The 27,953-nt window shown below is 42.6% G+C and overlaps 1 protein-coding gene across 1 annotated transcript; it reads left to right on the forward strand.

Moving 5' to 3' along the window:
- The first annotated feature begins 1,210 nt into the window (after nucleotides 1-1,210).
- On the forward strand, nucleotides 1,211-23,877 carry OSTF1 (osteoclast stimulating factor 1). Its single transcript, XM_086628800.1, has 10 exons — nucleotides 1,211-1,272; nucleotides 10,605-10,651; nucleotides 11,291-11,341; nucleotides 11,423-11,486; nucleotides 17,389-17,442; nucleotides 18,754-18,861; nucleotides 19,318-19,367; nucleotides 19,483-19,561; nucleotides 20,028-20,126; nucleotides 22,530-23,877. The coding sequence occupies exons 1-10, from the start codon at nucleotides 1,239-1,241 to the stop codon at nucleotides 22,586-22,588; spliced, it is 645 nt and encodes a 214-aa protein (XP_086484926.1). The 5' UTR covers nucleotides 1,211-1,238; the 3' UTR covers nucleotides 22,589-23,877.
- Nucleotides 23,878-27,953: the final 4,076 nt, after the last annotated feature.

Genomic DNA, 27,953 nt, shown 5'->3' on the forward strand with positions numbered 1-27,953 from the left:
GATGATCTGTTCTCCGGGAGCGATGATATTAAGGCCACAAAAAAAAAAAATAATAACACAATGCTCTTTTGTAAAAATCCTCAGTATAGTTTGTGTTCCAGAGGATTAGCCTTCACCTCACAAAAAACGCTATGTAACAAACTAAATAACATCTGGCCACACACACTGAGCTTTGGACTCCAGTTTACACCACTGTCTGTGAAAGTTAATCCCAGTTTAAGGCAAAAAACACCCGGATGGAAAAACCCACCAACTTCTCCTCACTCCAGAGCAACGTATAACACAACCTGCAAAGGCAAACTTGTCACCAACGCTGCAACACAGAAATTCTAAATTACTCTCCTTGGGGTCGGTTTAGCACCTTTAAACAGAACGTAAACCCACCGTAGCTCTAACATACAATTGCTGCCACCCTATTCTTAACGGCACAGCGCGGCAAAGCTCCGGCACGCAGTACCACCCGAAGCATCCCTCCCTCTGGGCACCACCCCACCCGAGGAGGAAACGTCTCTCCCGGGCACCAAACCCACCGGCCCGGGCCGGCGGAGGGGCCAAGGGAAGCGGGTGCCGCCCGCCGCAGAGCTGCGCACCTCTCCCGGCATCTCACAACGCTCCGGCGCCTCTGGGGTTAACGCTTAGCTTTAACCGCTGCTTAAAGACACCGGGAGGGTATCCAGAAGGAACCCGTCCCGCCTTCTCACGTGAGCCCAGCTACGGAGCTGCCCACCGCGCGCCTACCGGGACGGGACGGCGCCTACAGCTTCCGTCGCACGTCCGGGACGGTGCGTCTCGCAACCCGCCGGTGCTGCCCGGTGGGGTCAGGGCCGGCCGGCCCGCCCACCACCCTGCACGTACCGGCCCGCGCTCCCCAGGCCTCGCCGTCGCCGCCGCCGCGCGCCCTTTGCCCGCCCCCGCCGGCCGCTTCCCGCCGCCCTCGCCCCGCCCCGCCCCGCCGGGGAGGCGGAGCCTCGGCGCGCGCGCGGGTGGGCTGGCTCCGGCCCGCGGCTGGCGCGGCCCCTGCGGCCGCCGCTGGGGGGCGCCGCCCATAGCGGGGCGCCGCCCGCAGCGCCCGCCCCGCCCGCCTCCCGCCTTTCCTTCCTGCTCCTCCCTGCTCCTCCCGCCCGCCGCCGTCCGCCGCGCCCGGAGCCCGGCGAGGGCGCTTCTGTCGCCGCCCGCACCGCCGGTTCACCCGCCCCTGCCCCACCGCTTCCCCGTCCGCTCGCGGGCTGGCCCCAGCCATGTCCAAGCCGCCGCCGAAACCGGCCAAGCCAGGTAAGGGAGGGGCGCGGCCGCCCGGCCCGTCGCCCCCCGGCCGCGCGAAGCCGGTGCGGGGCGCGGAGCGGAGCGCTGCCGGCCGACACGTGGACGGTGCGGGAGTCGGGTCTCCGCTGTCAGAGCCGGGAGCCCGGCCGGGGGGAGGGGGGCAGCGGGGCAAGGGCCGCCCACCCCTTCCTTTCCCCGCCCCGCCGCCATGAACATCCGCGGCGCTTGCTCGGTGCCGGCGGCGGAGGCGGTCCGTGCCGCGCCAGCAGCCCCGCTGGAAGCGGCTGTGAAGCTGCCCTCAGCACGCAGGCATCGTGTCTGGCTCGCGGCTTGTGCCTGCTTCGGCTCGGGGGAAGGTTCGAGAGCGCCCCCGGGGCAGAGCCGTCGCCTGGGGGCCGGCCCGGTTCGCAGAGCCCCCTCGCCCCGGCCCTCCCCCCGGAGGCGCGGCCCGGGCCCGGGAGCTGTCGTGCCGCTGGCGCTTGGCGCGGTGTCACGCCCAGCCGGCGGCTGCCGTCGTGGGGAAGTTTGCGTAGGCTGAAATGCGCAGGAAGCCTTTTAACCTGCTAAGAAGCAGGCGTTGAAACGTGGAGTAGGAAGGTGTTGACACCAAAAAGCGGTTTTATAGCGTAGTCCCACGCTGCATGCGTCTCCCGCCATGGCAGCCGCTGCTCTCCCGTGTCAGACGACCAGCAGCCGAACTCTCCGTGTGCCCTTCAATGTTCTGCAAGTGTGAACATCTCCCTTTCTAGCGTGTTTAGTCACTGATGCCTTAATTTTTGCTCCTGCACCCATTTCAGGTAAATTTAGTGCAAAGTTAGTTTCAAAAAATTCATGACAATCACAGGTTTTTCTAAAAATACATTGAAAAATCATTGGACAGTTGCACGGTTTTAAGCCTGGGAAGAGGAAAGTCTTCTTTCAGGTAAACATACGTATTTCTGTTGAAATTTAAGCCATGAGGCTTAGGGGTTTGTTTTTCTAAGTAAAGATTGGTCTGGAAAATGCAGTTGCTGTTTATTATCATGTTTGCATATCATCTCCCAGTATGAAAGTTTAAATTCTTACTTCAAAAAATTACTTTGAAATTAATTGAGAATGTAATTAAATAGATAAGACTAGTTGGTGTCTCCCAAAATACGACTATCCGATCCCTAAATGCATCTAAATTACAGTATTTTTCACACTTAGAATATCCATTTTCGAAATATTGATGCTTTTTAGAAATAAGTAAATAGATAACCTAATTGAGTATTTTAACTAGATAGCTTATAAAACAAGATTTTTATTTGAAGTCAAGTAAGTGCACACCTGGTTTAGAACACTTAAACCATCAGTCTCGAACTACCTGTAGAAGAAGAATCTGTTAAAGCTCTCTGAATGCTGAGTTTCATTCTTGGAATAATTTCCTCTGCTCTGCAATTTGCTAAACCTCTTGGAAAACAGCTTACTTGAGATGAAAAAGACAGTAATATAAGCATTGCTGTTGTGGACTCTCACTGAAAACTCATACTGAGGAAATCTGTGGGCTTTTGAAAGGGTGTGGTGTGGCTTTTAACAGCCAAATATGTAAGAAGAGCAGATTTTTCCAATGAAGTTGGTAACTCAATTTTCCAATTTGCAAAAAGATGAGTTAAATTTAACCTAAGATTCTTGAGGAATTAAAGGCTCTAGCCCTACCTAACCTGCAGGAGATATCAGACTAACTCAGACAGGTTATGTCTAATACTGGACGTTTCTCACTAGTTTTCTGGAGTGCAGTTTTGTGGTATGCTTGATCTGACAAAATGCAGACAGCCATTAAAAGGACAGGTTCCTCACCCCCCCTCCCACCATCCCCTTTTCGTTCCATTTAGTGGCATGGCAAGCTGTATTGACGCTGACTTTTTATGTTAGGCTATTTTTATGTCTATTGAACTTGCCGAGCTGGTTTACCACGAGTGCTCGACTCAGCAGAAGGAAATCGGTAGAAATAAATAGCTGAGGAAGGAAGAAGAGGAGAATATGACTCTTTCGGTAGTGGCTTTCAGTGCTTAAATAAGAGTAATGAGGTTCATTTTGTCACATCCCTAATTTTTGAAGAAAGTCTATGGAGGCTGTTGCATTAAATTTTTTCCAAGGCATTTTTAGGAACAGACTCTTCTGGCATGCTCGAAAATATTCTATAGTTGAATATCTGGCTTTGTTCTGTCTGTAACATCCATTGTGCCCATAATACTGTCATCGAATCTCTCTGGATTATAGATGTTAAAATGTGCTAATTAAAGGCTGGGCTATAACCTGTGTCGCTGCTGAATTGTTACAATCAAAGACAGAAGCGAAAACAAGACTTTGTTTGCTGTAGTGCTTTCCTTTGTGTTCAGGAAAGACAAAAAGGTGCAGGCTAGAGATGGAAGGAGGTATAGCAGGTGGCAAGGAAGTGGAAATACTTAATGAAGTAAATATTCATCCTTTCTAAAGCAGTGAGTGTGTTCATCACAGGAATGTTAGACGTTAGGGTTAGATGGCTAGGTTGCTTTAAAAACGTGGAGAAAAAAAAAGGTACAAAGGGTGAAAAACAAGCTAGCTATAGCATTAACTGTGGCTTTCTTCAGTACCTGAGCCCATTTTATCTGACAGGAGGCTCTTCAGTTGATTCTGCGGCATGTGCAGCGCGTTAGCATTTCAGTTACAAAGAGATGGTTTTGACATTCAGTATATTTCAGAAAATCATCTGGTATGTTTGTCAACACTTGAGCTAGTGTTTTGAGGTCCGTGATTAGCCCTAGGGTTAAGGGGTCATGATTGGTTTTAGAGGCTTTAGAAGGCCTTTAATTTCTAGTGTTTTGAGACTTTTTTTTTTTTTCAACAGGCTTTGATGGCTTTGCCTAGCTTTGCTTTTGACCTGAGGCTCTGTGTATTTTTATTGTTTTCTAGCTATATTTTCAATTAAGACTTGCTGTTGAAGATGCAGAGGAGCAGAGTGGGAGTTGAAAACAGCTGAAACTTCCTTCTCTGTCAGTGTTGTTCTAGACTAGGGTTTCCCCTCTGTCTTTCAAAAATTCTATTGATAAACAACAATATTCATTGCAAAGTTCATAAATCTCTTAAACATTCTGTGTCAGATGTTAATCCTGTTTACAAAAGTTATTTATTAAGTCCTTTCAGCTTGACAAGCTATGTTGGCTTCTGCTAGTCGTCTCCGTGAACAGTGCTCTGACTGATTATACATTTTTGATTGGAGCCTTACATAGTGTGCAGCTACAGCCTTTGGGGAGGTGAAAGTGATATATTAATATTTGAAAGCAACCTTACTTTCATAGTCTCCAGACAGAGTAATGTTTGTTGATTCTGACCTAGAGTCCACGTTTACATTTTATGGAGAAAGACCAGTCTTTGTCCCACGGAAATTAGAGTCTTACATTATTCCAATTGAGAGGAAGGGAGGCGGGAGGAAGGATAATGTATGTAACATAAAAGCTTACTACCTTAAAGTAGGTCTGTTTCCAGCCAGTAGTGACTGTCACAGTTAAAAATAGGATTCTGATTGAAACAATCAAGTTCACCTTAATTCTTAGGTAAAGTAGGAGCTGTGACAGTATTCACAGGAGCAGAATACCTGCTTTAAGTCACATGCCTAAGGTCTTAGCAGTAGGCTTAAATTTAGCTTAGGTGCTGGTGGGTTTGGTTCCTTCTGTATACAAAGAAAGGTTGTTGTTAGCTAGGGAGTTGTAGGTGTGTGAATGTGAGGAGTTAGACTGCAGTCATCAGCTCTAAGGGGAGAAAAACATCAGAAGAACAATGAAACAGCTACAAGTCTTGAAATTCATCTCGAAATCAACTTTCCTTTCTGACCCCAAACCTTCTTCTTACTGTAAGCTGCTGGGACTACAGTCTCCTTACAAGTGAAGGCATTCTGTGTGTTGGTGGAAATAAAACTGTTAACAAGTAGAAGATCTAAGCATCAAGCTGTGCCAGTCAAAGTTCATTTGTGAAATTATGTCACATACATCCTCTGCAAGAATATTCTTAATTCTGATTTTCTGTAAACAAATGCTATTTGTTCCTTTCAGTCCAGATACCAGCTGTTGCAGTCCATGATTGCTCCTGGGCTACCTCAGTTTGTCATTTACACTGGCACCAATCTTACCCTTTGCATTCTTTTCAACATGTCCCCAGTGAAATTCCTAGGCTGTTTTGTTTGTTTGTTTAATATATGACATCCCCCCTCCCCCTTCCTCCCCTCTGATTTGTATGGCCTATATTCATTTCCCCTTTCCAACAAGCACTGCTTAGAACTGGAAGACGGTTCTCTAACTAGTGGGGACTCCACTTTTTTCTGCCTCAGTTGTGCCAATCCTTAAATGCTGTGTAATACTCTGTTGTGTTGCTGTCCTTCTCACCACCACAGGTTCCGTGAGGTTCAGGCAGAAGATACCTCTCACTTTCTTCAGAGAAATTAATCTGAATGCGTATCAAAGTTCATATTCCCAGTTACATGTGTTCTGGGAGGAGACTCCAGAAGTAGCGTAGGCCCTGGAACATGCAAACTGTCCTTTTTGTTCCTTACAATCCAAGTCTTATGCATGTTTTGTCTTTTAGTCCATTTGTTACAGGTGGAGATTCAAATTATTTGTTTTCAGTCAAGTTGGTGCTAGAAAGAGTACTTGATTCTAAATTGCTTCTGTGCAGTCTTATGGGAGCAAAGGGGTGGATGGCTGATGACAATTAGCCCAGGGTTAGCTTGAACCCTTATAGGAGTTGAGAGACTTGACGTTTTCTGATTTATCCATAGATGACCATGGCCAATTCTGTTTTTCTAGAGCACAGAGATTATCCCTTTCCCTGTATTATAGGCTTTGTGACACCCAGTGAGTCTGTTTATCTAAATAAAGTTAATTATTCTGAGTTATGGTAGTCTGGAGCTGTTTGCTCTAAATATAGCTAATGAAAAGATGCTGCATCAGGACCAATATCTGATTTGTAGAACCTTGTTTGTGTCAATGAGATTTGATTGTATCTGTCTACAGCAGGGTGTGAAATTCTAATGAAAGACTAGTATCAGTTCACTGGAGCCAAGCCTTGATAGCTCCTGTGAATATTGGCTTACTGCCATGATTATTTTCTCAATTAAAATAAATGGCTCTTGCACCAAGAACAATTTTCTATTTTTTTTTTAATTATCTTTTTTCCTTTTTACTTTAATGGGTGAAAGCAAATAAGAGGAACGCAGAGAATGCTTTGGTGGCAAGTTGACTGAAAGGGGATTTTAATGCTGGTGTCTATGATGGGATAGAGAAGCTGGGGTAAAAGAACAGAAGGGAAGTGGGAAAAAAAAAAAGCATCACTGTGAGAGAAACAGTAGCTCCTTGTTGCAAAAACACTTAGTGCTTCTTTGAAAACAATCTTCTGTTAATGATTCTGCAATTAATTAAAAATTAACTTCCAAATTTCTAGGAGGAAACAAAAAGCTTCTAGTCTTTTGAGAAAATGGTCTTTTTTTTTTTTTTTACTTCGTATTACAAAGCACAGCAGTGATCTTTTTTCAGTTCAGTATGTATCAGAAGCTGTGTTTTTAAACTGTTGTTACTGATTAGCACCTCAATTTCTTTTCTTTTATGCACTTAGCTGGGAGAGGGTAACATCAGAAATCTGAGTTGCCAGTTTCGTTTCCTGAGAAAAACAGGAGAAATCTGTGGAAGAACTTACACAAATTAATTCAAAGGGTATGAGGTCCGCCCAACCCAAAAGGCATTTGTTTTATGTCACTGATTAGAGAGAATCGTTAATTTGACTCCTTTACCGTTTTGTGTTGCTGGGTGAAAGCTGGGCAAATTGTGATGTGAGGAGTTTTTGTGCTAAGAATATTTCTATTTAGTATGTGTAGTACTAAAGTTATCTTTTTTATTTATCAGACAGTTGTTTTGCAGATGTTTAATGCAAATTCCATGAAGAGGGAAAAGACAGCCCTGTGGCTAAAGCATGGGACTGAAAACAAAGACCATTTAAATTTGTCCCTGCATTTTAAAAAAGATCTTTTTGTGAGTCACGTCACTGCCCAGTGCCTGCATTTCCTATGTTTTTAAAAGGGATGCTCCTCCCGTTAGTCATACTGAGAACAAAGTCATTAATGTTTACCTGGTGCCTTGAAACCCTTAAAAGGTGCATGACATCTTCTGTGTCCTAGAAGTACATGGTGGAGAGGTGCAGTCAGTCAGTCGGCTTTGGTAAGTTAAAATCAGTGCTGGTGTCTTTGGTAAGTTAAAATCAGTGCTGATGTCTTAGTTCTCCATCCTGTATGAATCTTGGAGTGGTTCATGGTGGAGCCAGGGCAGTAAGGGGGAGCACAGGAGGTCCTCAGGCGCTTTCTGACTTTTTGCTTATTCCAAAGGACACCATCCAGTCAGTGCAAGCTGTAGTCTGTCTGCGTACTTGAGGATGGGCATTGCTAGATAGAAGTACCTCAAGTGATTACAGCTGCTCACGTGCATAGTGAAAGACAGTTCCTTGGTATTTGCAGAACAGAGATTCAAGTTTAATCTGCCCTTTCTGTTTTATTATTTTAAATCTTCTAGACTGATTTTTGGCATTAAAAATTGGCACAAAGTATTGCCATGTCAAGTGATAAAGTCCTGTTGTTCTTAGCTCTTAAATGCAGCATCATAGCTAGGCTTAATGTGTGTTTATCAAGAAATATCTAAAAGATCAGTACTAGTTATAAATAGTGTTTAACTCCAATACAAAGTGCTTTTAAATTACCATTAACCAGACCTGCAGTTCTATACATGCAAATATGTACTCTTATTTCATCACAGGAAAATGTTTTAGAATGTGCTGTGACACCACAGCTTGACATTTAGGGAAGTAACTCTCTGTTTCAGTTGTACAGAATTTAAAAAAAAAAAAAAGCACCACAAAAAAAACCCACAACCATGAATTGCATTTTGTATAAAAAACATTTCAGCAATACTTTTATCAGCATCGGTGTTTCTTTTCTTCTTTTCCTCTCCTTAGGATGTGATAGCTTTAGAAAACCTGTTCACCCAGATGCGGTACATGGTAACAGGAGAAACGTACAACACATGCAGATCTATATTTCTTGCTTTTCCCTGTCTTCCGCCATCTTCTCATTTCCCCTTTTAATATTTCTCATTCTTCCCTTTTGCTCTCTGTTTCTTCCCTTTACTTACATAAAGCCTTGAAAATTGGTGGGCAATGGTTAAAGTCACCAGAGTCATCCATGTGGCGTTCTGTCTTGCATTTTTCAGTTATCTCTGTAAGAAAGCCGAGAAGGGACAGTACATGGTATCACCCATCCCTCTGTCACCCATCCTGTTTTGTCATCTCCTGTTCTTTTTTTTTTCCTTTTTTTTTTTTTTGTTTGACTTCTCCCCAGCTACAGTTCAAAAATTGCAATCTGAAGCTCTTACATGTAGGACACATTACTGTCTACTGTCTTCGTTCATCATTTCCATGTAAGTAATGAACAGAGTAGAGGTTTCATCCTTTTTAGCTGCTGCCACAGTGCAGGCATTTACTTTCTGAGGTGAAAGTCTGAGAAGTGTTGGACCTTTTGTGTCTAGGAAATGGCTGCTGTGTGAGAGAAGGAACCAGTAAAGCCAAATTGAAATTCTGTGGTGTTATTAAAAAATAAGATCTGGGAGAAGAGTTACAGTTACAAATTAGAAGAAAAATCCCATTTACAGTTTCTACATGCAATTGGCAACTCAGAAAGTTTACATGGATTAATTTTGTGGTTATACTTTTATATACACTTGGCTCCCAAAAAACTGGAGACAGAGGACTACAGAAATGTTTCACTTAGTAGTTATGCCTTGGTAGATACCAGTTCCTAAACACGTGCTGTGGCATTGCTCTTTCTAGGGAATATTCAGAGGTGTTTGAAAACACCTTTCAGGAGCCACCCCAAGCCTGTGGGGCAGGCTGCAAAATGACGACAGCTTATACAGTTGAGTGCCATCCTCCTTCCCGAAGCCTGTCAGCGTATAAACATTTAGACTGGCTTTTCTAAAGCCCTGAAGTAACATTCTGAATTGATAGCTACTGTAGGTAGGTTTTTAGGTACTGGGGTAAGGAACGCTACATCTAGCAAGAAACAGGCAAATTTCTAGCAATCGTTCTTTTGTACGGAAGGGTAAAGGCTTTTTCTTGAGACATAGGAAACTTACTCTGCTGTTACTCAACTCTCTCCATATAATTTGTGCCTTAATGCACTATGCAAGATTTCGTGTATGCGTGCTTTGTTGTACAGGGCTAGCCTTTGGCACTAAGATTATCAGTCTCTCTGATGGCCTAAGCGCGTCTAAGTAGTGCATTGTCTGGGTGGACCAAATACTGCTTCCGTCACAAGTTAATCTACATAACTGTGTAAAGTGTAGTCTAAGAACCTGAAATACAGCTACATTAAGGTATTTTAAAGTAAACAAACCTGCATACTTAAGTCTTCAGATATTTAACCGTGAACAATACAGAACAGTCTGTATAATATATTTTTCAATTTTATTTGCTGAACTGGATGTAAGATACATGTTTCTTCTCCTGAATCCGTCTTACAGTTTCTGCTTGGTTCTCTTGAAATGTATCTCTATTCAATTTAAAAAACCCTACGTTTATAGGGATGTTTCTTTTGCAGTTTATGCATTTAAATTTGTAGCTCGCTGCATTAAGGTTGTCTTTTCTTGGCTTGGGTGCTGCTGACAGTCTCTTCAAAACTGCTCTATTAAAATAAACTTTGCCCCCTAAGTGGAATCATAAAACACTGTAGATTTTTCCAAGTGTCTGAACAGAACACTATGTCAGTTGTACGTTCCATTTATAGGACTTGGTGACCATTTGTCATTTTTCTTAAAGTCTTGCAATGATTTCTGCGCTATTGCGTTATTTTCCTAATTCATAATGATTGCGAGTAGGTATGAGAAGACATTGCAGACATTGGTGGTTGTTTTGGTTTTTCATTCTTTCCTTAATTCTGTATTGTTTGACCAATTTGACGTTATTAACAAAAATATACAACATGTATAGATGTGTGTATGACTGAATCTGCATTTTGCCTCAGAAATCAATGGCAACACTTCAGTTGACTTACATGGTGAGCTATGAAGACCGTGTTAGGTGTGCATGAGGAGAAGCTTATATTTAGCTGATTAGTTGGCCCATTTCCTTCAGAACACATGCTGCTGGGTTGAGTGTTTTTGTTATGGTTTTCATTGACAAAAGCATAACATAAACTAATTCAACAAGCAGCTTTAAGGATTAAGGAAAGGGACTTATTTGGATTTGGGGGCTGTATGTGTATGCTGTGTTTAGAAGGCATGATACTGATACTACTTATTTTTCTTTTTTAGGGCAGGTTAAAGTGTTCAGGGCCTTGTATACATTTGAGCCGAGAACGGTAAGTACATCTAGAGTTTAGGGTTTTGAGAAGTTTAATTTTAATCTTGTCTATAATAACATTTCTTTGATTCTGCTAGGGTTGGCCTGTCAGACTTACTGTACTACATTTTCAGTGAAAAAGCCTGTTGATGACTGTCAGTTTTCAATATGTCTAAAACTGCATGATTAATCATGACTCTTCTTTTTTAAGTCTAGCTCTTTTTAAAAGCAGCATACTTTCTTCTCTAGTGTCAGTTACCTTCAATCTAAGATCAGCAGCCTAAGTAATTTTTTTCTTCCAAAAGTGACTGAGATAATTGAGAAATTAAGAGATTTGATTAACTGAGACCAACCAAAAAATGGAGTAAGTTAACAAACACAAGATGCATTTCAATGCTTTTGTTGCACAGTGCCATGTTGGAAAGGCCACGGTCTTTTTCTTTAGTTGTCAGGAAGGTCACAGATCTAAAAAGTTAGCTGTAGGCAAGTCAAACTGCAGTATGAAAGACTGTCAGGCTGTTGTCTATTGCTAGAGAATTTGAGCTTTTCTTTTGGAAGAAGAGCTGAATGTACTCTGCTTTGTTCAGGTATTTGTTTTACCTAAGTACACACATTTAGGTTTTTATTTACTCTTCCCTTTTTTTTTTTTTTTTTGTAGCCAGATGAACTGTACTTTGAGGAAGGAGATATCATTTACATCTCAGACATGGTGAGTCTGAAACATCCCATATAGACTGAATACTTCTGAGATGTAGCGTATCCCTTCTAAATTCTTCTCTTTTCTCTCCAGAGTGATACAAATTGGTGGAAAGGAACTTGCAAAGGGAGAACTGGACTAATTCCAAGCAACTATGGTAAGTCTATGTCATGGTTTCAGTCGACCCGACAACTAAACTCCACACAGCCGCCCTCTCACTCCTTCCCCAGTGAAGTGGAGAGGAGAAAAATATAATAAAAGGGCTGAGGGTCGAGACAAGAACAGAGAGGGAGCACCCACCAACCATGGTCCCAGGCAAAACAGACTCGGCTTTCTTCATAGATTTCATAGATTTCTAGGTTGGAAAAGACCTTAGAGATCATCCAGTCCAACTGTCCCTAATCCCCATTAAACCATATCCCTAAGTAGATCATCCACCCTATTCCTAAACACATCCAGGGATGGGGACTCAACCACTCTTAAAGCAAAGCAATTTATTAAGAGTTACTTAAAAGGACAAAGGGAAACAAAACCGGTTACTGGAGAGGATAAAAAGAACAAAGCCAGATCTTAAAAACAACACCTCCCCGTCCCCTCGCCCCGCCTTTCCTTTTCTTCCCGGCTCTACCTCCTCCTCCAGCAGCCCAGGGGGACAGGGACTGGGGGCTGCAGGTCAGTTCATCCCATGTTGTTCCTGCCATTTCTTTCTTAAAGGAAGACGAGTCCTTACACCCTTTTCCCCTGCTCCAGTGGATCCCCTACTCACAAGGAAAAATGCATAAACTTCTCCAGCGTGAGTCCTACCCACAGGATGCAATCCTTCCTCATCGAGTTGCTCCAGTGCGGGCTTTACCACAGTCTCGGATTCTTAGGGAGCTGTTGCCACTTGCTCCAGCATGGGTCGTCCCACGGACTCTTGATGCGTCTCTACCTTGTCATGCGTCCCATGCTCCATGACCATCCTCAGGCCCAGGCATCTCTTCTCCAACGTGTGCTTCTCCCCGGGCTGCAAGTGGGTCTCTGCTCCACGGAGTCTGTCCTGGCTGCAGGGGCCACTGCCGTCTCGCCACCAGTTGCAGGAGAAACTCAGCTCCGGCACCTCGTCCCACTCCATCTTCACTGACCCGGTGTCGGTGTGGCCGTTTCTCTCAGATCTCAGTCCTCTCTGGGTGAACTTGGCCCAGCGGGCACCCTGGGAGCAGGGCGCTCCCCGAGTTCCCCCGGCGGCTCCGCCACCACCATCCTCGGCACCATCCATGGCACCAGCCCGGCGTGGGCAGCCCCTGGCTGGGAGCTGGGGAGTGGAGGCAGTGCCCTCCTCCCTTCTCTCCTCACTCCCTGGCAAAGCACCTTTTCCGGTTCCTTTGTCCCAACTTAAATAGGGCAAATCGCAGAGGCACCGATTGGCTCAATCCCGAGGGGAATGGGAGTCCGATCTGGTGGCCAGAACCGGGTCTGACCTGGTTCCAAAACTAGGGAGGTCACAGGGAGCAAATCCCCTCTCCTGCCACCAGAACCCCCCGCCATCAAACCATCACAGTCTAGAATGTTTTGATTTGGTAAGATCATTCACAATCAAAGGAAATCACTAAATGAAAATTACTAATAGGCTTATTTTCAAGAACTGATCACAGTACTGGCATTTATTAGTCCTTTACAGGAGTATTTCAGAATACATCTGCAATATCTGTCGCTACGGTACAGCAGCAGTGGACAAGCTGTCTTACGTTTTTATAACCTAGAGACAGCTTGAGTTTGCCAATCGTTCATGTTTCTGGTTGCGCAGGTAACAGCAATAGATGTTCTCAGTTTTGAAGGAAAGAACAGTTGGGTATGAAGGATGATTTTGTAGACAGCACATGAAACTGATGTTTCACCTGGACTTGTGCAAAGCTTTTGACACTGTCCCGCACGACATTCTTCTCTCTAAACTAGAGAGGCATGGGTTTGATGGATGGACCCCTCGGTGGATAAGGAATTGGCTCAATGGCCGCACTCAGAGAGTAGTGGTCAACGGCTCGAAGTCCAAGTGGAGACCGGTCACGAGTGGCGTCCCTCAGGGGTCCGTGTTGGGCCCGGCCCTCTTCAACATCTTTGTCGGTGACATGGACAGTGGCATGGAGTGCACCCTCAGCAAGTTCGCCGATGACACCAAGCTGTGTGGTGCCATCGACACGCTGGAAGGGAGGGATGCCATCCAGAGGGACCTTGACAGGCTGGAGAGGTGGGCCCGTGCCAACCTCATGAAGTTTAACCAGGCCAAGTGCAAGGTCCTACATCTGGGTCGTGGCAATCCCAGGCACAAATACAGACTGGGTGGTGAATGGATCGTGAGCAGCCCTGAGGAGAAGGACTTGGGAGTGCTGGTGGACGAGAAGCTCAATATGAGCCGGCAATGTGCTCTTGCGGCCCAGAAGGCCAACCGCGTCCTGGGCTGCATCAAGAGGAGCGTGGCCAGCAGGTCAAGGGAGGTGATTCTCCCCCTCTGCCCTTGTGAGACCTCACTTGGAGTATTGCGTCCAGTTCTGGAGTCCCCAACACAAGAAGGACATGGACCAGTTGGAGAGGGTCCAGAGGAGGGCCACGAAGATGATCCGAGGGCTGGAGCACCTTTCCTATGAGGACAGGCCGAAAGAGTTGGGGCTTTTCAGCCTGGAGAAGAGGAGGCTCCGGGGTGACCTTATAGCGGTCTTCCAGTACCTCAAGGGGGCCTACAAGAAAGATGGGGAGAGGCTGTTCAGGAGGGCCTGTTGTGATAGGACAAGGGGTAATGGTTTTAAAATAGAGGGAGGTAGATTCAGGTTGGATATTAGGAAAAAATTTTTTACCATGAGAGTGGTAGAATACTGGAACAGGTTGCCCAGAGAGGTGGTGGATGCTCCATCCCTGGAGACGTTCAAGGCCAGGTTGGATGAGGCCCTGAGCAACCTGATCTAGTTGGAGATACCCCTGTTCCTTGCAGGGGGGTTGGACTAGATGACCTTTGAAGGTCCCTTCCAGCCCTAACCATTCTATGATTCTATGATAGGCTTGTATTCTTGAGACCTTCAATGAATGTATTGCAGTTTTTAAGATCTTCTCACTCACAGTATCTTGTCTGTATTCCTTCAGTCTGAGCAATTCAGTATACCTTCTTTGGTTCCCACCCCCCCTCCTTAAGAAATTGGACTGTTTTACTTGCTGTTTGTTGCTTTTTAACGAATATACTAAGCCACAGAAAACATTGTTTTCTTGGGGATTGCACTACATTAAATATCCCATACCTTTTTGGACAGAATTTTTTTTTCAGATTCGACTAAAATCACTTTGAAAGCCATGACTGCAGACAACACAACATGCAATTCTTTGAAGTCCTCCCACGAAATGTAGGCAGAGTAGCAGTATCACGTGACAAATTGGGTAAAAACCGCAGATACGTTGGTGACAACCACACGTTGCTTCATGTTGTCCCTTACTAGGAGACATAGTGGTAGCAATGGTGTAATTCCTTGCTGTGACTTGTAATTAGTAGAAATACATGAATAGAAGCCTACGGTGCAGTTATTGCGACCATGGCATCAGATTTCACTTTACAGAAAAACTCAGTGACTTCCAGACTGACTCTGTTCTTGCCATCTGCCTGAGGTAGTCACTGTTGTATATGAGAATACTTTACACATGCTAACCTACACTCAAATTTCTTTTTAACATTGAAGTGTGTTATATTTAAAATAAAACCAGCAACTTAATGACTCAGTTTGTGTTCCCATTGAGAACATTTGGAAATATCACCTCCATAGTGCTTTACAGAAAAATTACCTGAGCAACATTTTAACTTCCATTTTAGCCCGGCGGGGATGGCGATGTCTGTCTGTGTGCACATTTGCAAAAATTCTGTGTGTAAACAGAACAGAAACCTACGCAGACTCTAAGAACAAATAGTACCAGGAGCATGTTGTCTGATTAACGCAAACTGCAAAATCCCCAAAGGCCCGCTTCCACTGGTTACCACCATTAGGACTGCCTAGGTTCAGTCTTAACCATTCAGACACTGTGATTTCGTGTTCTCTTCTACAACCTTTTTGGGAAATGTGGAGACAGGCCTGAAATTGCTGAGTTTAGTGGGGTCTTGTGCTCCATCTGCTGGGCTTGAAGGAACGCAATTGAAAAGGCTGTGAATGGAAAAGCTGATGACAGAATCAGTGTTATCTGTGTTAAAAAGCAATTTATTACTGAACTTTTGACAAAAATTTTCTAAAAACAAAGTAGTTATTAGGCCTCTGAGACAGTGTTATTAGTGTTAATGCTTTCTGCTGTGCAGAACAAGCACTGCTCAGTATGACTAGCATGTTCTCATTGTGTAATGGCTGTCTGCTCTGGGACCAGCTTCTCCTCCTCTAGTTTATGGTTCTGTTCATGCAGGATTTTTTTAAACTGAAATATCAGAATCTAGCATTTGCATTTTATTCTACTCACAGCTAGATAGACAAGCATGTGAAATCTTGCAATTACAAGCATTATGGGAGGAATACACACCGAAGTAAGAAAAGATCTGGATAAGCCACAGTAGTCCTGAGACTTTCATTTCTGGTAACTGACATAGGTTGTATTTGCCTGCATTGTATCTGTTTACAGTAACAGTTTGATCTGAGGAACACCCTTTCACATTCTCCTTGCCTCCTATAAAAAGCCGTAGTGAAAGGTTGTAGAGAGACTACTCATCTCAGATTGTACACTGTCCTGGTTGCCTGCACCCTTAATAGTCACAGGGGTTTCCACCTTAAAAAGAAGTTTTTGAAAAAGAGTTTCCAGGTCATGGTCCTTTCACTGAAAATCTGGACAGAAACTCTCTAACACAGTTTGCAGTGTTAGAAAGGAGGCATTACTTTATTGCAGTGCCAGGTGCATGGGGGATATCTCCTCCTGGCGTGCACACCCAGCTTCTGGACAGGAAATTAGTTATACACTACAATCATGCATAATTCATAACAAGTTTACATATTCATTGTTATTCTCTTAAACAATTGGTTAATTTTCTCTCACTTTACTTGTAAATTACTTTGCATGCTCACACTCCTCTTCCTCCGCCCCTTTCTTTTGGGTCTGGGGTATGTTTAGGGCAGGCAGTCCGTGAGTCAGTTGTCGTGATCCCCCCCTGCTGGAATTACGTTTTCCCCAAGTCACTGCACGTTCACAGCTCAGAAAAACGTGATCACAAAGTTTATACAGTTTCTGGGATGTTCCCTCCAAGGGCAGACAGTTATGAGTCTCCCTTCTAATCACTTCTGGCAGTTTCAGGGATGGTCATCTTGTTATGTTCTTCAGGTGTGTAAACTGCCTACTAAACCCTTCTTGAAATTTTTACACAAAAATTTTAACCCCTTCATTGTTGGATAACAGTCCCATTTCCAAGTGTTTCCCAAAGCTGTTCAGTTTTTTTGCTGTTGCAACAGCATGGTGACCAGGAACTGTTTGTTGCTTCTCTCTAGTATAACCTAAAGCTTATGAGATGACAAAGATATCTACAGAAGCCTGAACTTCAATCTGCCCATCACTACATTTGTTGTTTAAGCAGTTTTAATTTTCAGACCTCCTGCAGCTTTTCCAGCGGGGAAAAAAAAAAATTTCCTATCCATAAAACAAGTAGGAAGCCTACTGATAGTGGGATTTTTAGTTACCCTTCACAGACCCTTTGGAAATAATTTGCTCGTAGCTACAGATGACAAGCTGTAGGTTGAAAGCCTAGCCTCCTGCAACTGCTCAAAAACATCTTCCAAGTGTAGAAGGGGAAGTAACAACTGGGATAAAATATTGCCGGATTCCCGGTGGCTTGCAACCACTGATCAATTTGACACTGTCCTTTGAAGTTTTCATGAGCTGTTCTCTGAACTGCTTTCCCATACTCAGGAAATTGAAGCAACCCTGACTAGTCTGTCACTCACAAATCCCCTTTCACGTTAGAATTGAATATATAGTACTGTTTCTTCTGGAATAAATCAAAGTTTTATTTCCGCACAGACGTCAAATATCTTTTGAGTTTCTTCAGAAGTAGTTAGAATTTGCTCTCTGTTTTATTTCAGTGGCAGAGCAAGCTGAGTCTATTGATAACCCATTGCATGAAGCTGCCAAACGAGGTAAGTGTGATTTGGGTTTTAGTTGTGTAATGCCAAAGAATGATTTGTTTTCTGTCAGTTTTCTGGTGTGGTGGACACGCTGGAGGGAAGGGATGCCATCCAGAGGGACCTCGACAGGCTGGAGAGGTGGGCCTGTGAGAACCTCATGAAGTTCAACAAGGCCAAGTGCAAGGTCCTGCACGTGGGTCGGGGCAATCCCAAGCACAAGTACAGGCTGGGTGGAGAATGGATTGAGAGCAGCCCTGAGGAAAAGGACTTGGGAGTGCTGGTGGATGAGAAGCTCAACATGAGCTGGCAATGTGTGCTGGCAGCCCAGAAAGCCAACTGTATCCTGGGCTGCATCCAAAGAAGCGTGGGCAGCAGGTCGAGGGAGGTGATTCTGCCCCTCTACTCTCGTGAGACCCCACCTGGAATACTGTGTTCAGCTCTGGAGTCCCCAGCACAAGAAGGACATAGAGCTGCTGGAGCAGGTCCAGAGGAGGCCATGAAGATGATCCGAGGGCTGGAGCACCTCTGCTATGAAGACAGGCTGAGAGAGCTGGGGCTGTTCAGCCTGGAGAAGAGAAGGCTCCAGGGTGATCTTACTGCAGCCTTCCAGTACTTAAAGGGGCCTACAGGAAAGCTGGAGAGGGACTTTTTACAAGGGCATGTAGTGGTAGGACAAGGGGAATGGCTTTAAACTGAAAGAGGGCAGATTTAGATTAGATCTAAGGAAGAAATTTTTTATGATGAGGGTAGTGAGGCAGTGGAACAGGTTGCCCAGAGAAGTTGTGGATGCCCCATCCCTGGAAGTGTTCAAGGCCAGGTTGGATGAGGCTTTGGGCAATCTGGTGTAGTGGAGGGTGTCCCTGCCCATGGCAGGGGGTTTGGAACTGGATGATCTTTGAGGTCCCTTCCAACCCTAACTGTTCTATGATTCTGTCGAAATACTAATATATTTAGAATAAAGATGTAACTGTTTTGTTTGGCTGGTGTCTTGAACAAGTTATCAGGTGAGTTTTGCAGGTTTCAGAAGCTGAGCTGGTTTACAACCTGGTGGAATTGCTACTCTGAGTGTACACACAGAAAAAGTGTTTGGTACCATCCTTTTAACTGTACAGGGATCTAAAAGTCCTATGAGACTGGAAGAAGAGATGTTTGGTATGACTTGGATTGGTTGGTTTATTAATTATAAGTGATATTGCTAAGGTCTTTTTCTTCTTGTAAGTTCATAGGAGGACTGACACCCTTCAGAGAGAGCCACGTGCCTTTAGTGGGTCTGCTAACTTTTCAAAGAAAAAGAAAATCGTCAAAACTAAATTTGTCTTTCAGGCAACCTAAGCTGGTTGAGAGAATGTTTGGATAACCGAGTTGGGGTCAATGGCTTAGACAAAGCTGGAAATACTGCTCTGTACTGGGCATGCCATGGAGGCCACAAAGGTATGAGAGAATTAATTTGAAATGCCTGTTCTCTGTTTTTCTCAACTTGCTTGTTAGACCGATTGGTAAAATTGCAGTACTAAATAATAAAGGCAGGATTTTTTTTTTAATGTCATTCTAGTTTTTTTAGCAAAAAAAGTTAAATCTAGAAGGGAGGTTCAGCTTCACCAAATGTTCTGTGTTCTGTTGTTGTTGCTGTTGAAGCAGGCATTCTAATCAGCATATCTGTTAGAAGACCAAAAAGAAGTGTTGTATAGTTTCGAGCATTTTATGCAGTAGCATGTCTTCATTACTAATGGGTGTTTGCTCGATGCAGTCTGACTGTTACAAATTTTCGTTAGCTGATGGCATCGTTCTTTCATTGAATCTTAACCAAAATTTATACTATGAACACAAAAAAGTCTATTTTGCTTCCACTAAGTTTTTACCTTTATTTTTTTTCCCTGTTTTCTGTAGATATAGTGGATGTTCTGTTTACCCAGGCAAACTTAGAGTTAAACCAACAGGTAGGTTAAGCCAATAAACCTTTACAGTGGAGATGTGATGTTATTCATCCTTGGTACAAGCTGAAAGGTTTTTTGCTGTATTTTAATCCTGTTGCTTTTCCCTCTAACTCCACAGAACAAATTGGGAGACACAGCTTTGCATGCTGCTGCATGGAAAGGTTATGCAGATATTGTAGAGATGCTGCTGGCAAAGGGTAAAGATCTTCACCAAGATTTCAACAATCTGTGTGGCAGACTAGATTTCTGAATGTTTATTAATCTGTATTTTTTTAAGTGTTTTCCTATAACCCAGGTACAGTCCCTAGCCAGCTTACCTGCCTGACTTTATAAGCCTTGCAGAAAACTCTGGCAGCTGTTTGGAAAGTAGACATATCACCCACTTGAGATAAATTTCATCCTGCTTTGCAGACAAAATTAGGCACTTAACTCCAGAATAGCAATGACATCTGCTTGCTGGAAAGGGAGAGCAGCCAGTGAGTTCCCTAGCCAACTGTAGCTTGTGGAAGAGCATCCATGGCTTTTAGTCTGCTTCAGAGCAGTCCACAGATGAGATTCCCTTGTCCACTACTCTGAGCTGTTCTACCCATGCTACTGAAACTTGCATCGTAATACCATTGCTCAAGAACCAGTGATTCATGATGAAAATTTTCTGTTATAAAGGGGCAAGGACAGACCTGAAGAACAATGAGAAGAAACTGGCTTTAGACATGGCGACTAATGCAGCTTGTGCTTCCCTGCTTAAGAAGAAACAGAGTGCAGGTATTGCTGATTTTGTTATTCTGATATATTTTTCCTTTTTAGAGGACACTTAATATTTTGACCAAGTATCCATATATTGGTAGCCATAAAAAACACATGGGAGCTACATGGGCTAAGAGTTGTGTTTGGAAGGTTCACTTTAGAGGGTTAGTTCAGCAGAGCTGTGATAGAGGTGTGTAGTTTATCACATTCAGTGTTCCTGGCTCCACACAAAATGCCATCTTGTGTCAGCAAGAGGTGGAGAAGTTCAGAAGATGTGGAAACAGTAGGGAAGGGAAGGAAATAGAAGACAGGCCCTTCAAAGTGGAGAGACAGAAAGAAAGCAAGGATGGAAACTTCCTGTAAAAGCAGTATACCACAAGGGACAGGGTATGAGGGTAAAACAGTGTGGTATGTTCCCCTGTGTGTTCCTCCAAACCAAGACAAACAGACATCAACAGAAGCTCCTCTTTTTTGTTTTCTTACTACTGACTGTTAAATTTCTTATTCCTCTGTCTGAGTGACTCTCTAATAGAGAAATAAAGAAAGAATGCTTTCAGTTGTTTATCAGAATAGTCTCACTGCCTCCTCCTTGCTTTCATCTCTCCTATAGCACAGTGTTGGCGTCCAGAAGAGTTAAAGGCCATTTTAACAAATGAACAAAGACTGAATTGTTCATTGTCATGTAATTAATGGTATCTATAGCTTTCAGGAAGCTAAAGTTAGGGTGAATTACACATGAAATGAGAAATTACTTACAAGCTGTCACTCTGCCTGAGTTTTTATCAGTGGGATATGCAGTCTAGTGACTGTATCATTGCAGGGCTAGTGGGAGCAGAGAGAATGCTAACCTGTGGGTGACTAGCAGTTATGGGAATCAAATGGTGGAATAGCTGACTGTAGCTTTAGAAGGCCAAGAAGAGCTGTTGCAGCAAAAACACTGTCTAGCTTTTTGACAGAGGTAGTATCAGGATTTCCCAGAAAACCTTGACAAATTATTCCATAAGTTTCGATGCTGAAGAAAGCAGTTGTAACAAAGGGCAGAATATCTTCTCCTTCCATATTTTTTTCTAATGTTTGTTAATCCCCATTAGGAGCACTTACCTTGTCTCTGTCTGTCAGTTGTAGGCACCTGGTACAGGAGTATTCTTTGTTCTAATGTCCCTAATAATTCTATTAATGTTTCATTTTCTGACACTCAGTAACTTATCTTCTGGTGCATTAGCTTCACTTCGTTTAAGTTAATTTTGTTTCTTGGCTGACTGATTTTTCATCCTTAATCACTTATCAGTACCAGTCTCTGGTACTCTCGCACGCTAATAAATAAAAAAAAAAATGCTAAAAAATGAAAGTTGTTAAAATCCTGCCATAGAAATGCAAAAAGATTGTGTTGTTTGTGCTCCTGAATGAGGGAACAATTGTTGTATAGTTTCTTGAAGTATGGCCCATTAAGCACAGGGCTTTACAATTTCTTTCTTTTCTTTCCTTTCTTCCTCTGCTGCTTCTCCTACTCAAAACTGAAAAAAAAATATTTTTTTTTCTCTTAGTTTCTTTAATCAAAACAGTTGAGCAGGTCAGTTTTGAATTTAATCATTTTTCTTTTTCCAGAAGTGTAGGATAACATAGTTACCACTTCTGTGAATTATGTCAGTCTTGTTGTGTCTCCACCTGATGTTTTTAATACTTTATTTTAATATGTTATTGCGAAGTGATGACTGACTAGGATCCTGTGGTTCCTCGCTCTCAGTAGCACAATGTCATATATGTTTTTTATAATTGATGTTCCCATATATTGGAAAATCTGTAGACAAATAATCATCTATCACAGAAAGCCCATCCCGTTTTATCTTTTTACAGTCCCAAAGGTAGATGTAGTTCTTCAGGCACTACTGCACATCTGGTGAATATACTTCAATACTCCTGTTTTCTGCTTACCATCCTTCACAAGCAAAAGCTCATAAGTAGATCTAAGAAATATTTATTCAGGAAAAAACCTAGATGAGCAAAGAATTGGAAAGAATAGATGGGTTGTGTTTGATTTTAAGCAGAGGACAGCAGCCAGCTAGGCACTCAGAATAAAACCGTAGAGGTTTCTTCCACCAACTCACCCATCCCATCCTTTGCAATTTAAAGGTACTATGTACAGAAAATAGAATTAAAGAGTTCCAGCTGTGCTGTACAGGTTCCAGTGAACCAGAAGATGGCTCTTGAAGGTCACAGAGAACAGACTAAATCCCATACGTAGATGTGATTACTGGTGTGGCCCTGCCTTTGAGATCTAGATCTACAGCCTCCTCTGTGTAGCCCTAATGTCCCTAGATGATGACGGACTTGGGTTTCTCAGATGCTGGTTTGCAAGCGTTGCAAATGTGAGGCTTTTTCTGATGTTTTCCTGGATTGAGAGAGCGCTTTGTTTCTTTCCAGGTACAGTCCGAACATTAAGTAATGCAGAGGAATACCTCGACGATGAAGACTCCGATTAGCCTTTTTTCTTCAGCCTAAAGAACTATAACTTGCGTTGGCCTATGTCATTCCCAAAGCATATCTTTACAATTGTAAAAATACCTTATTTAGAGTATGGCAGTCTTCCGATATAGCATATAAATGAGAGGGTGAAATCGTGCTTTCCAAAGGAATAATCTTCATGTGTGCCAGAAGATGCCCCATTTTAAATTAGAATTCCTTTGGAATTATCTCACAGAGGAAATGTGGCATACCCTTATCAATGTTCAATGGGCAGAGGACGATCTTCTAAACTCACAGGTTTCATCTCAGCCCTTCCCAGCAAGTGCCTTGCATTTCTGGAATACTCTCCTCAAACTGAAAGGTCCCTCTGGGACAGCAGGACACCATTGCTAACATTTCCCAAAATCTTCCTGGATATAGGTTTCTCTGTGCAGATCAGATAATACTGGCAGTCAGTACTGACTGACAGGCATGAATGGGGATGCTGCTATAGAGAGGGACCATCTTTTGCCCACATGGAGCCAGCAAGAAAAGGTTTGCTTTTTTTTTTTCCCAAATTTTTTTCCCCCATTCTTTCCTGTACCACTCTAAATAAGGGGTAGAATGACATGGGATGATTTGCCCCTGGATGCTTTGTATTCTCTATTGCTATGAGCCCAATCCCTGAAATGTAAACTCAGGTGAAATGCTTGCTTAAGTCAGTTTTGCTTGAGAAATACACTTAATTTTGGACTTAGTGACTTGATTATTTTGCTTTTTGAAGTGCATTATGTTGAAACTCTTGTAGTGAAAGGAAGACAGAATATTTTTCTATTTATCCTGCCTAAAATTTTTTTTAATGATCTCTTGCTTTTATTTTTTAAAATGTGTTCTTGTATTTTGTCCTAAATTACCTCAAAGCTTAAGCGCGTTTGAAGGAATGAGGGAAGACATATATTGAATATACCACAGATATCTTCAGAAAAGATATCTGAAGCTGAATAAACATTTTAAAAATGTATAGCTTCTTCCTGTGAATTAAAGAGAACTAAAAAATAGATTGAGCCACTTTCAGGCTTCCCTGCAGAGTTGAAAAATAAGTACTTCCTTCGGATTTCTCAGATAGCTGCAGCCAAATATTATACCCTACTGAGGGATACTTCCTTACTGTGATGGTAAGAAAATGTTACAAGTATTTGAGATACAATCTCATTTTCAATTTTTCTTGCTAACTTTCCTGTTAGCAACTTTGACAGATTTAGTCCAACACAGCTGTCTGTGATACTTAAAAAAAAAAAAAAAAAAAGAAAAAAAAAAAAAGAAAAAAAAACAAAAAAAAAAAACACCACCACCAAAAAAAGCTCTTGCGAAAGATTGGGGATAAGCGAAAAGCTCTTATGAAAGATTGGGGATAAATTAAAATCACACTAAGTATTTTAGAGATGAAAAGAAGTTTATAGCACTTGAACATCCCACTTTTAAAAACATATGGAACTTGATTTTTGTATTTTTATTATCCTGGAAAGAACAAGATACAGGTAAAGCTTGTCAAATGAGCACTTACCAAAGGAGGCAGCATTTGATTGACCAGAACTGTGCAAGATGGAGGCGTTACACAAGCAGTCATTTGCAGATATATCTGCAGATACAATGCTAGACTGTTTAAATGTTAAAACCATTTAACAGGTGTTTTAGCCCTGTGAAATACTGTGGTCAACAGAACAGTGATGCTTTATTTTATATGAACTTGAAGATCCTAGAGGGGAAGAAATAAAAACCAAAGGCACCAAGTTTTTCTCTCCAGCTTTCATTAGAACAGTTGTTGAACATGACATAAAATAGACAGAGGCTGTCCTGCTTCATATTTTCAGCCAGCTATTTTTCCAGCTCAGACTTTTACCACAGTCAGGCTGTGTTACCCTGCATGCTGTTGATTAACGTGATGCAATTTGATAGTGCAAGCACAAAAGGGCCTGTAATACGACGCTAGAGAAGCCAAGAAGGTTCACGTATCTGTTACATGAGTCTTACTTGCACAAGTGAAGCTCATAGGGTTACAATTCTTTAGTGTCACAGGATGTGGAGAGAATGGCTCTTCCCAAGTCACTGTTTTCTCTATCAAGCTTTGGAAGCAGAGTTTGTATTAATAAATAACTGTAATCTGATGTCTTGCTGCCAGGGGTTCAACATCCTACAAGTTAATTGCAGCATTTGATGTAAAAATGTAATGTTACGATTAGTGTCTGCAGAATTAGCTGCTGCCAGAGGACTGTTCTTCTGCAGACAGATCTAGGTGCTGCAAGGGAAGAATGGTGACAGAAGTGCAAGCTGGGCCCAGAGATTTCCTGTGATGTCCTTACTGGAGTGTCCTGAAGGAGGCACATTCACATTACAAGGCAGCTAGCCAGTGCTGTAATTTGTTTCTAGGACCAAAATTACTGCTTCTTTTTTACCACAACTTCATTTTTCCTCATGCAACTGTCTACTCATCTTGAGAAATACAAATCACTGTGAAAACTTCAGGCAATAATTTACTTTTTGCCTAACTCTAGAAGTTAAGTTTCGATTTTAAAAACCAAAACAACAGAGCAATAGTCTTACAGCTATAAGGAATTACAGCTGGGGTGAGAGAATAGAAAACCTTTCTAGTTGTGCAAACCTACTTATTCCCGTTTTCTCCAATATGTGTGTTACTACAAGCTCTTGGATAAATTCAAGACTCTTTCCAAGGACAGCTATATTCAGGTTTGTAACAATAAAAAAAGTAGGCTTTTAAGAAGAGTGGCAAAATGAAAGTTGTCAAACTTGTGATGTCTCCTAACTGCACTTTCAAGGATATTCTATCTTGTGTGCTTCTGGTTGAATTATGTGTGCGCCTTTCTATTGAAAATCAGCTATGTTCCAGTTGGAAGTGCTGTACTGTTGGGGGATACAAATCAGTTGGAATTATTTTAGGCTTTTTTCAGACTAAACCAGTAAATTTTCTGTCTGCCTCATGAAAAATAAAATGCTTAATCACTGTTTCCTAGAAAAGAAAATGTGACATTTCTTGAACTGTCATTGGTATAGTTCTAGGTGGATAAACTTCAAGTTACCCTGTTTTACTACGGCAAAACCCGCCTTAACCGAATTCAGCTCTCTCACATCTCATCACCTGAAATGTAATTTGCTTGAAACAGGTAAAGTCACATTAAATGTTTAAGCTTGGTGGGCCATTTCCTAACGTGCTCTCCAGCTTAGAACCCTTCCTGCCCTCCAAATCCTGATTTCTGAAGACAGCGTGATGGTTCATGAGTTTTATATCAAGGACCAAAGATTGCTGACAGTAAGTTAGCCTGCAATCATTTCAGTTATGTGCTACAAAGTTAGGTGTTTAAGCATGCAGCATACATCACTGAATTAAAGATTTGTTTTCAGCTGTTGCCACCTTCTAATGAAGCATGGAGCAGAGTAATAAGTAATGGGCTATCAATGTGCTGCTCCTGGAGACAGACGTAAGCTGAAGTTGCAAAAAGTGTTTCAGGACATTGTTAGTCATACTGTAGTTTGATCATCTCAGGGGACAGAAGCAAGCAGAAATGGTTTTGAAGAACTTGAAACAGGATTCTTTGAAAGAAATTTGTTTGATATCAAATTAATTTGATACAAAATCACGTATCCTCCTTTGCTGAACAGATGAAAAGGCAATAGCTGGGGATTTTTAAAGCTACACAATAAGACGTGGAGAAGCTAAAAATAAGGCAATAGTGTAAAAGCAACTGAGGAAAAATACAATCTTAAAGGACAAGTTCTGGGGCAGAATTTGGCTGGTGGTAGCGTCTGCTGTGGCAGGGGAAAAAAACTACGAGGTACCCTTTTACCTGATGCCTGCTGTTTCTCAGCGTGTTGCCGAAGATCATGTGTTCAGTCTGCAGCCTCTCCTAGAAAGCTGCATTACTACTTTATCCCTTTGCCAGTCTCAGCGGCCTTCCTTTGGGCTCTGTAGAGCAGGTCTGATAGCACAGCAGAGAACTGCGCTGGCGGAGATATTTTTGAGAGACAATCTTCAACAGACCCATGAACAGTGTCCCTGGGAAAATCAGCATGGCCCAGCCAGTGCTCACCCTCTCGCTTACAGAAGCAGGGGCAGTTCCCTGTGGTTCTGAGCAACCCCCGAGGTCAGAGGCTGAGGGAGCCTGTTGCAAAGATAACGGTAATTTGGATGAGGTTTTTTAGTGCCTGTAGAACAGCACAGATCTTGGCAGGGTACCAGTGCTCAGCTGTTCTACGTGCATTAAGTTTGTGCAGCCAGGAAAGGGTCCATAACTTACCCTGTTCTCTTGAGAGTTATAGCTTTCGCTGAAATCCTAAAGCACACATCAGAGGTTGTATATCTGTTCTCCGCCATCGCTTGGGAGCTTTTTCTTACAGAGATGGATTATCTGGAATATGTTTTCATGCTGTTCCTTAGCATGAAAATCCGTATTTCTTCTTACTCTTCTTTCCAAAGACTGACTCTTAACTTAAAGGGCCTTGGGGAGGTTTAACATACACCAGGTGTGAAGATAAGAAGTACCACAAGCACCTTGGACATTTAAAAGTTTATTATAATCGTATTTCTGATTTGAAGGTCCGAAGCAAGTCTGTGGAAACTAATTAAGATACATGGGAAATGGAGGACCTCTGTCTTTAAGCTCAGCACAAACCTGGTTTTGTTCTCTCTATTCGTGTTGGTTACTGTACTGTGTTTTTGCTAACAGCTTTACTGCAGTCACACCTGCAATTGACTAAATGTCTACAGGAAAATCTTGTACTGGAATTAATCCTTAACCCTCTTTGGAGATGTTCAACATAAAACTAGAATTAAATCCTCAAAGTTTACGTCCAGTTTTAATGTGTCTTTCCTGTTCATCAGACTTCTGTGACACAAGTAGTTCCAGAGTGTTAGTATTTTACCTCAAACTTTCTTAATTGAAAGTTTTCATTTTACCTTCTCGTATAATTTCCCTAATATAAAGTTATGGCACATTTCACATAATCTGAAATTCATGAAAGAGTAGTACATTACCTTCTCAGTCTATCAATTTTTACTTTTCTACAAAAGCTGATTTATGCTTTTCCCTAAGATTTCTCTTTAAGTTATTTTGCTAGAAAATCTCACAGAGATCTGGCATCCTCCTGCCTAGCTATGAGTTTAAAACAGAAGAGGAACAAAGAAACAAAAAGCCTGTCTGGACTACATGGAGTTATGCTGAAAGCAACAGCAGTAAACGTTTTGTTAATGAAAAGTTTGTGTGAGAGGCGGCTTGAGTAGCAGGTGTTGTACTTAAGAGAAACACGTCGATTCATTAATGCCCTGAGTTAGCATTTGCTTTGGTTTTAACAGCTCTAATCAAAGAAGGTGGCCAATTCGGTTACAATGCT

This window comes from Tauraco erythrolophus, chromosome Z (genome assembly GCF_009769465.1).
Source record: "Tauraco erythrolophus isolate bTauEry1 chromosome Z, bTauEry1.pri, whole genome shotgun sequence".
NCBI lineage: Eukaryota > Metazoa > Chordata > Aves > Musophagiformes > Musophagidae > Tauraco > Tauraco erythrolophus.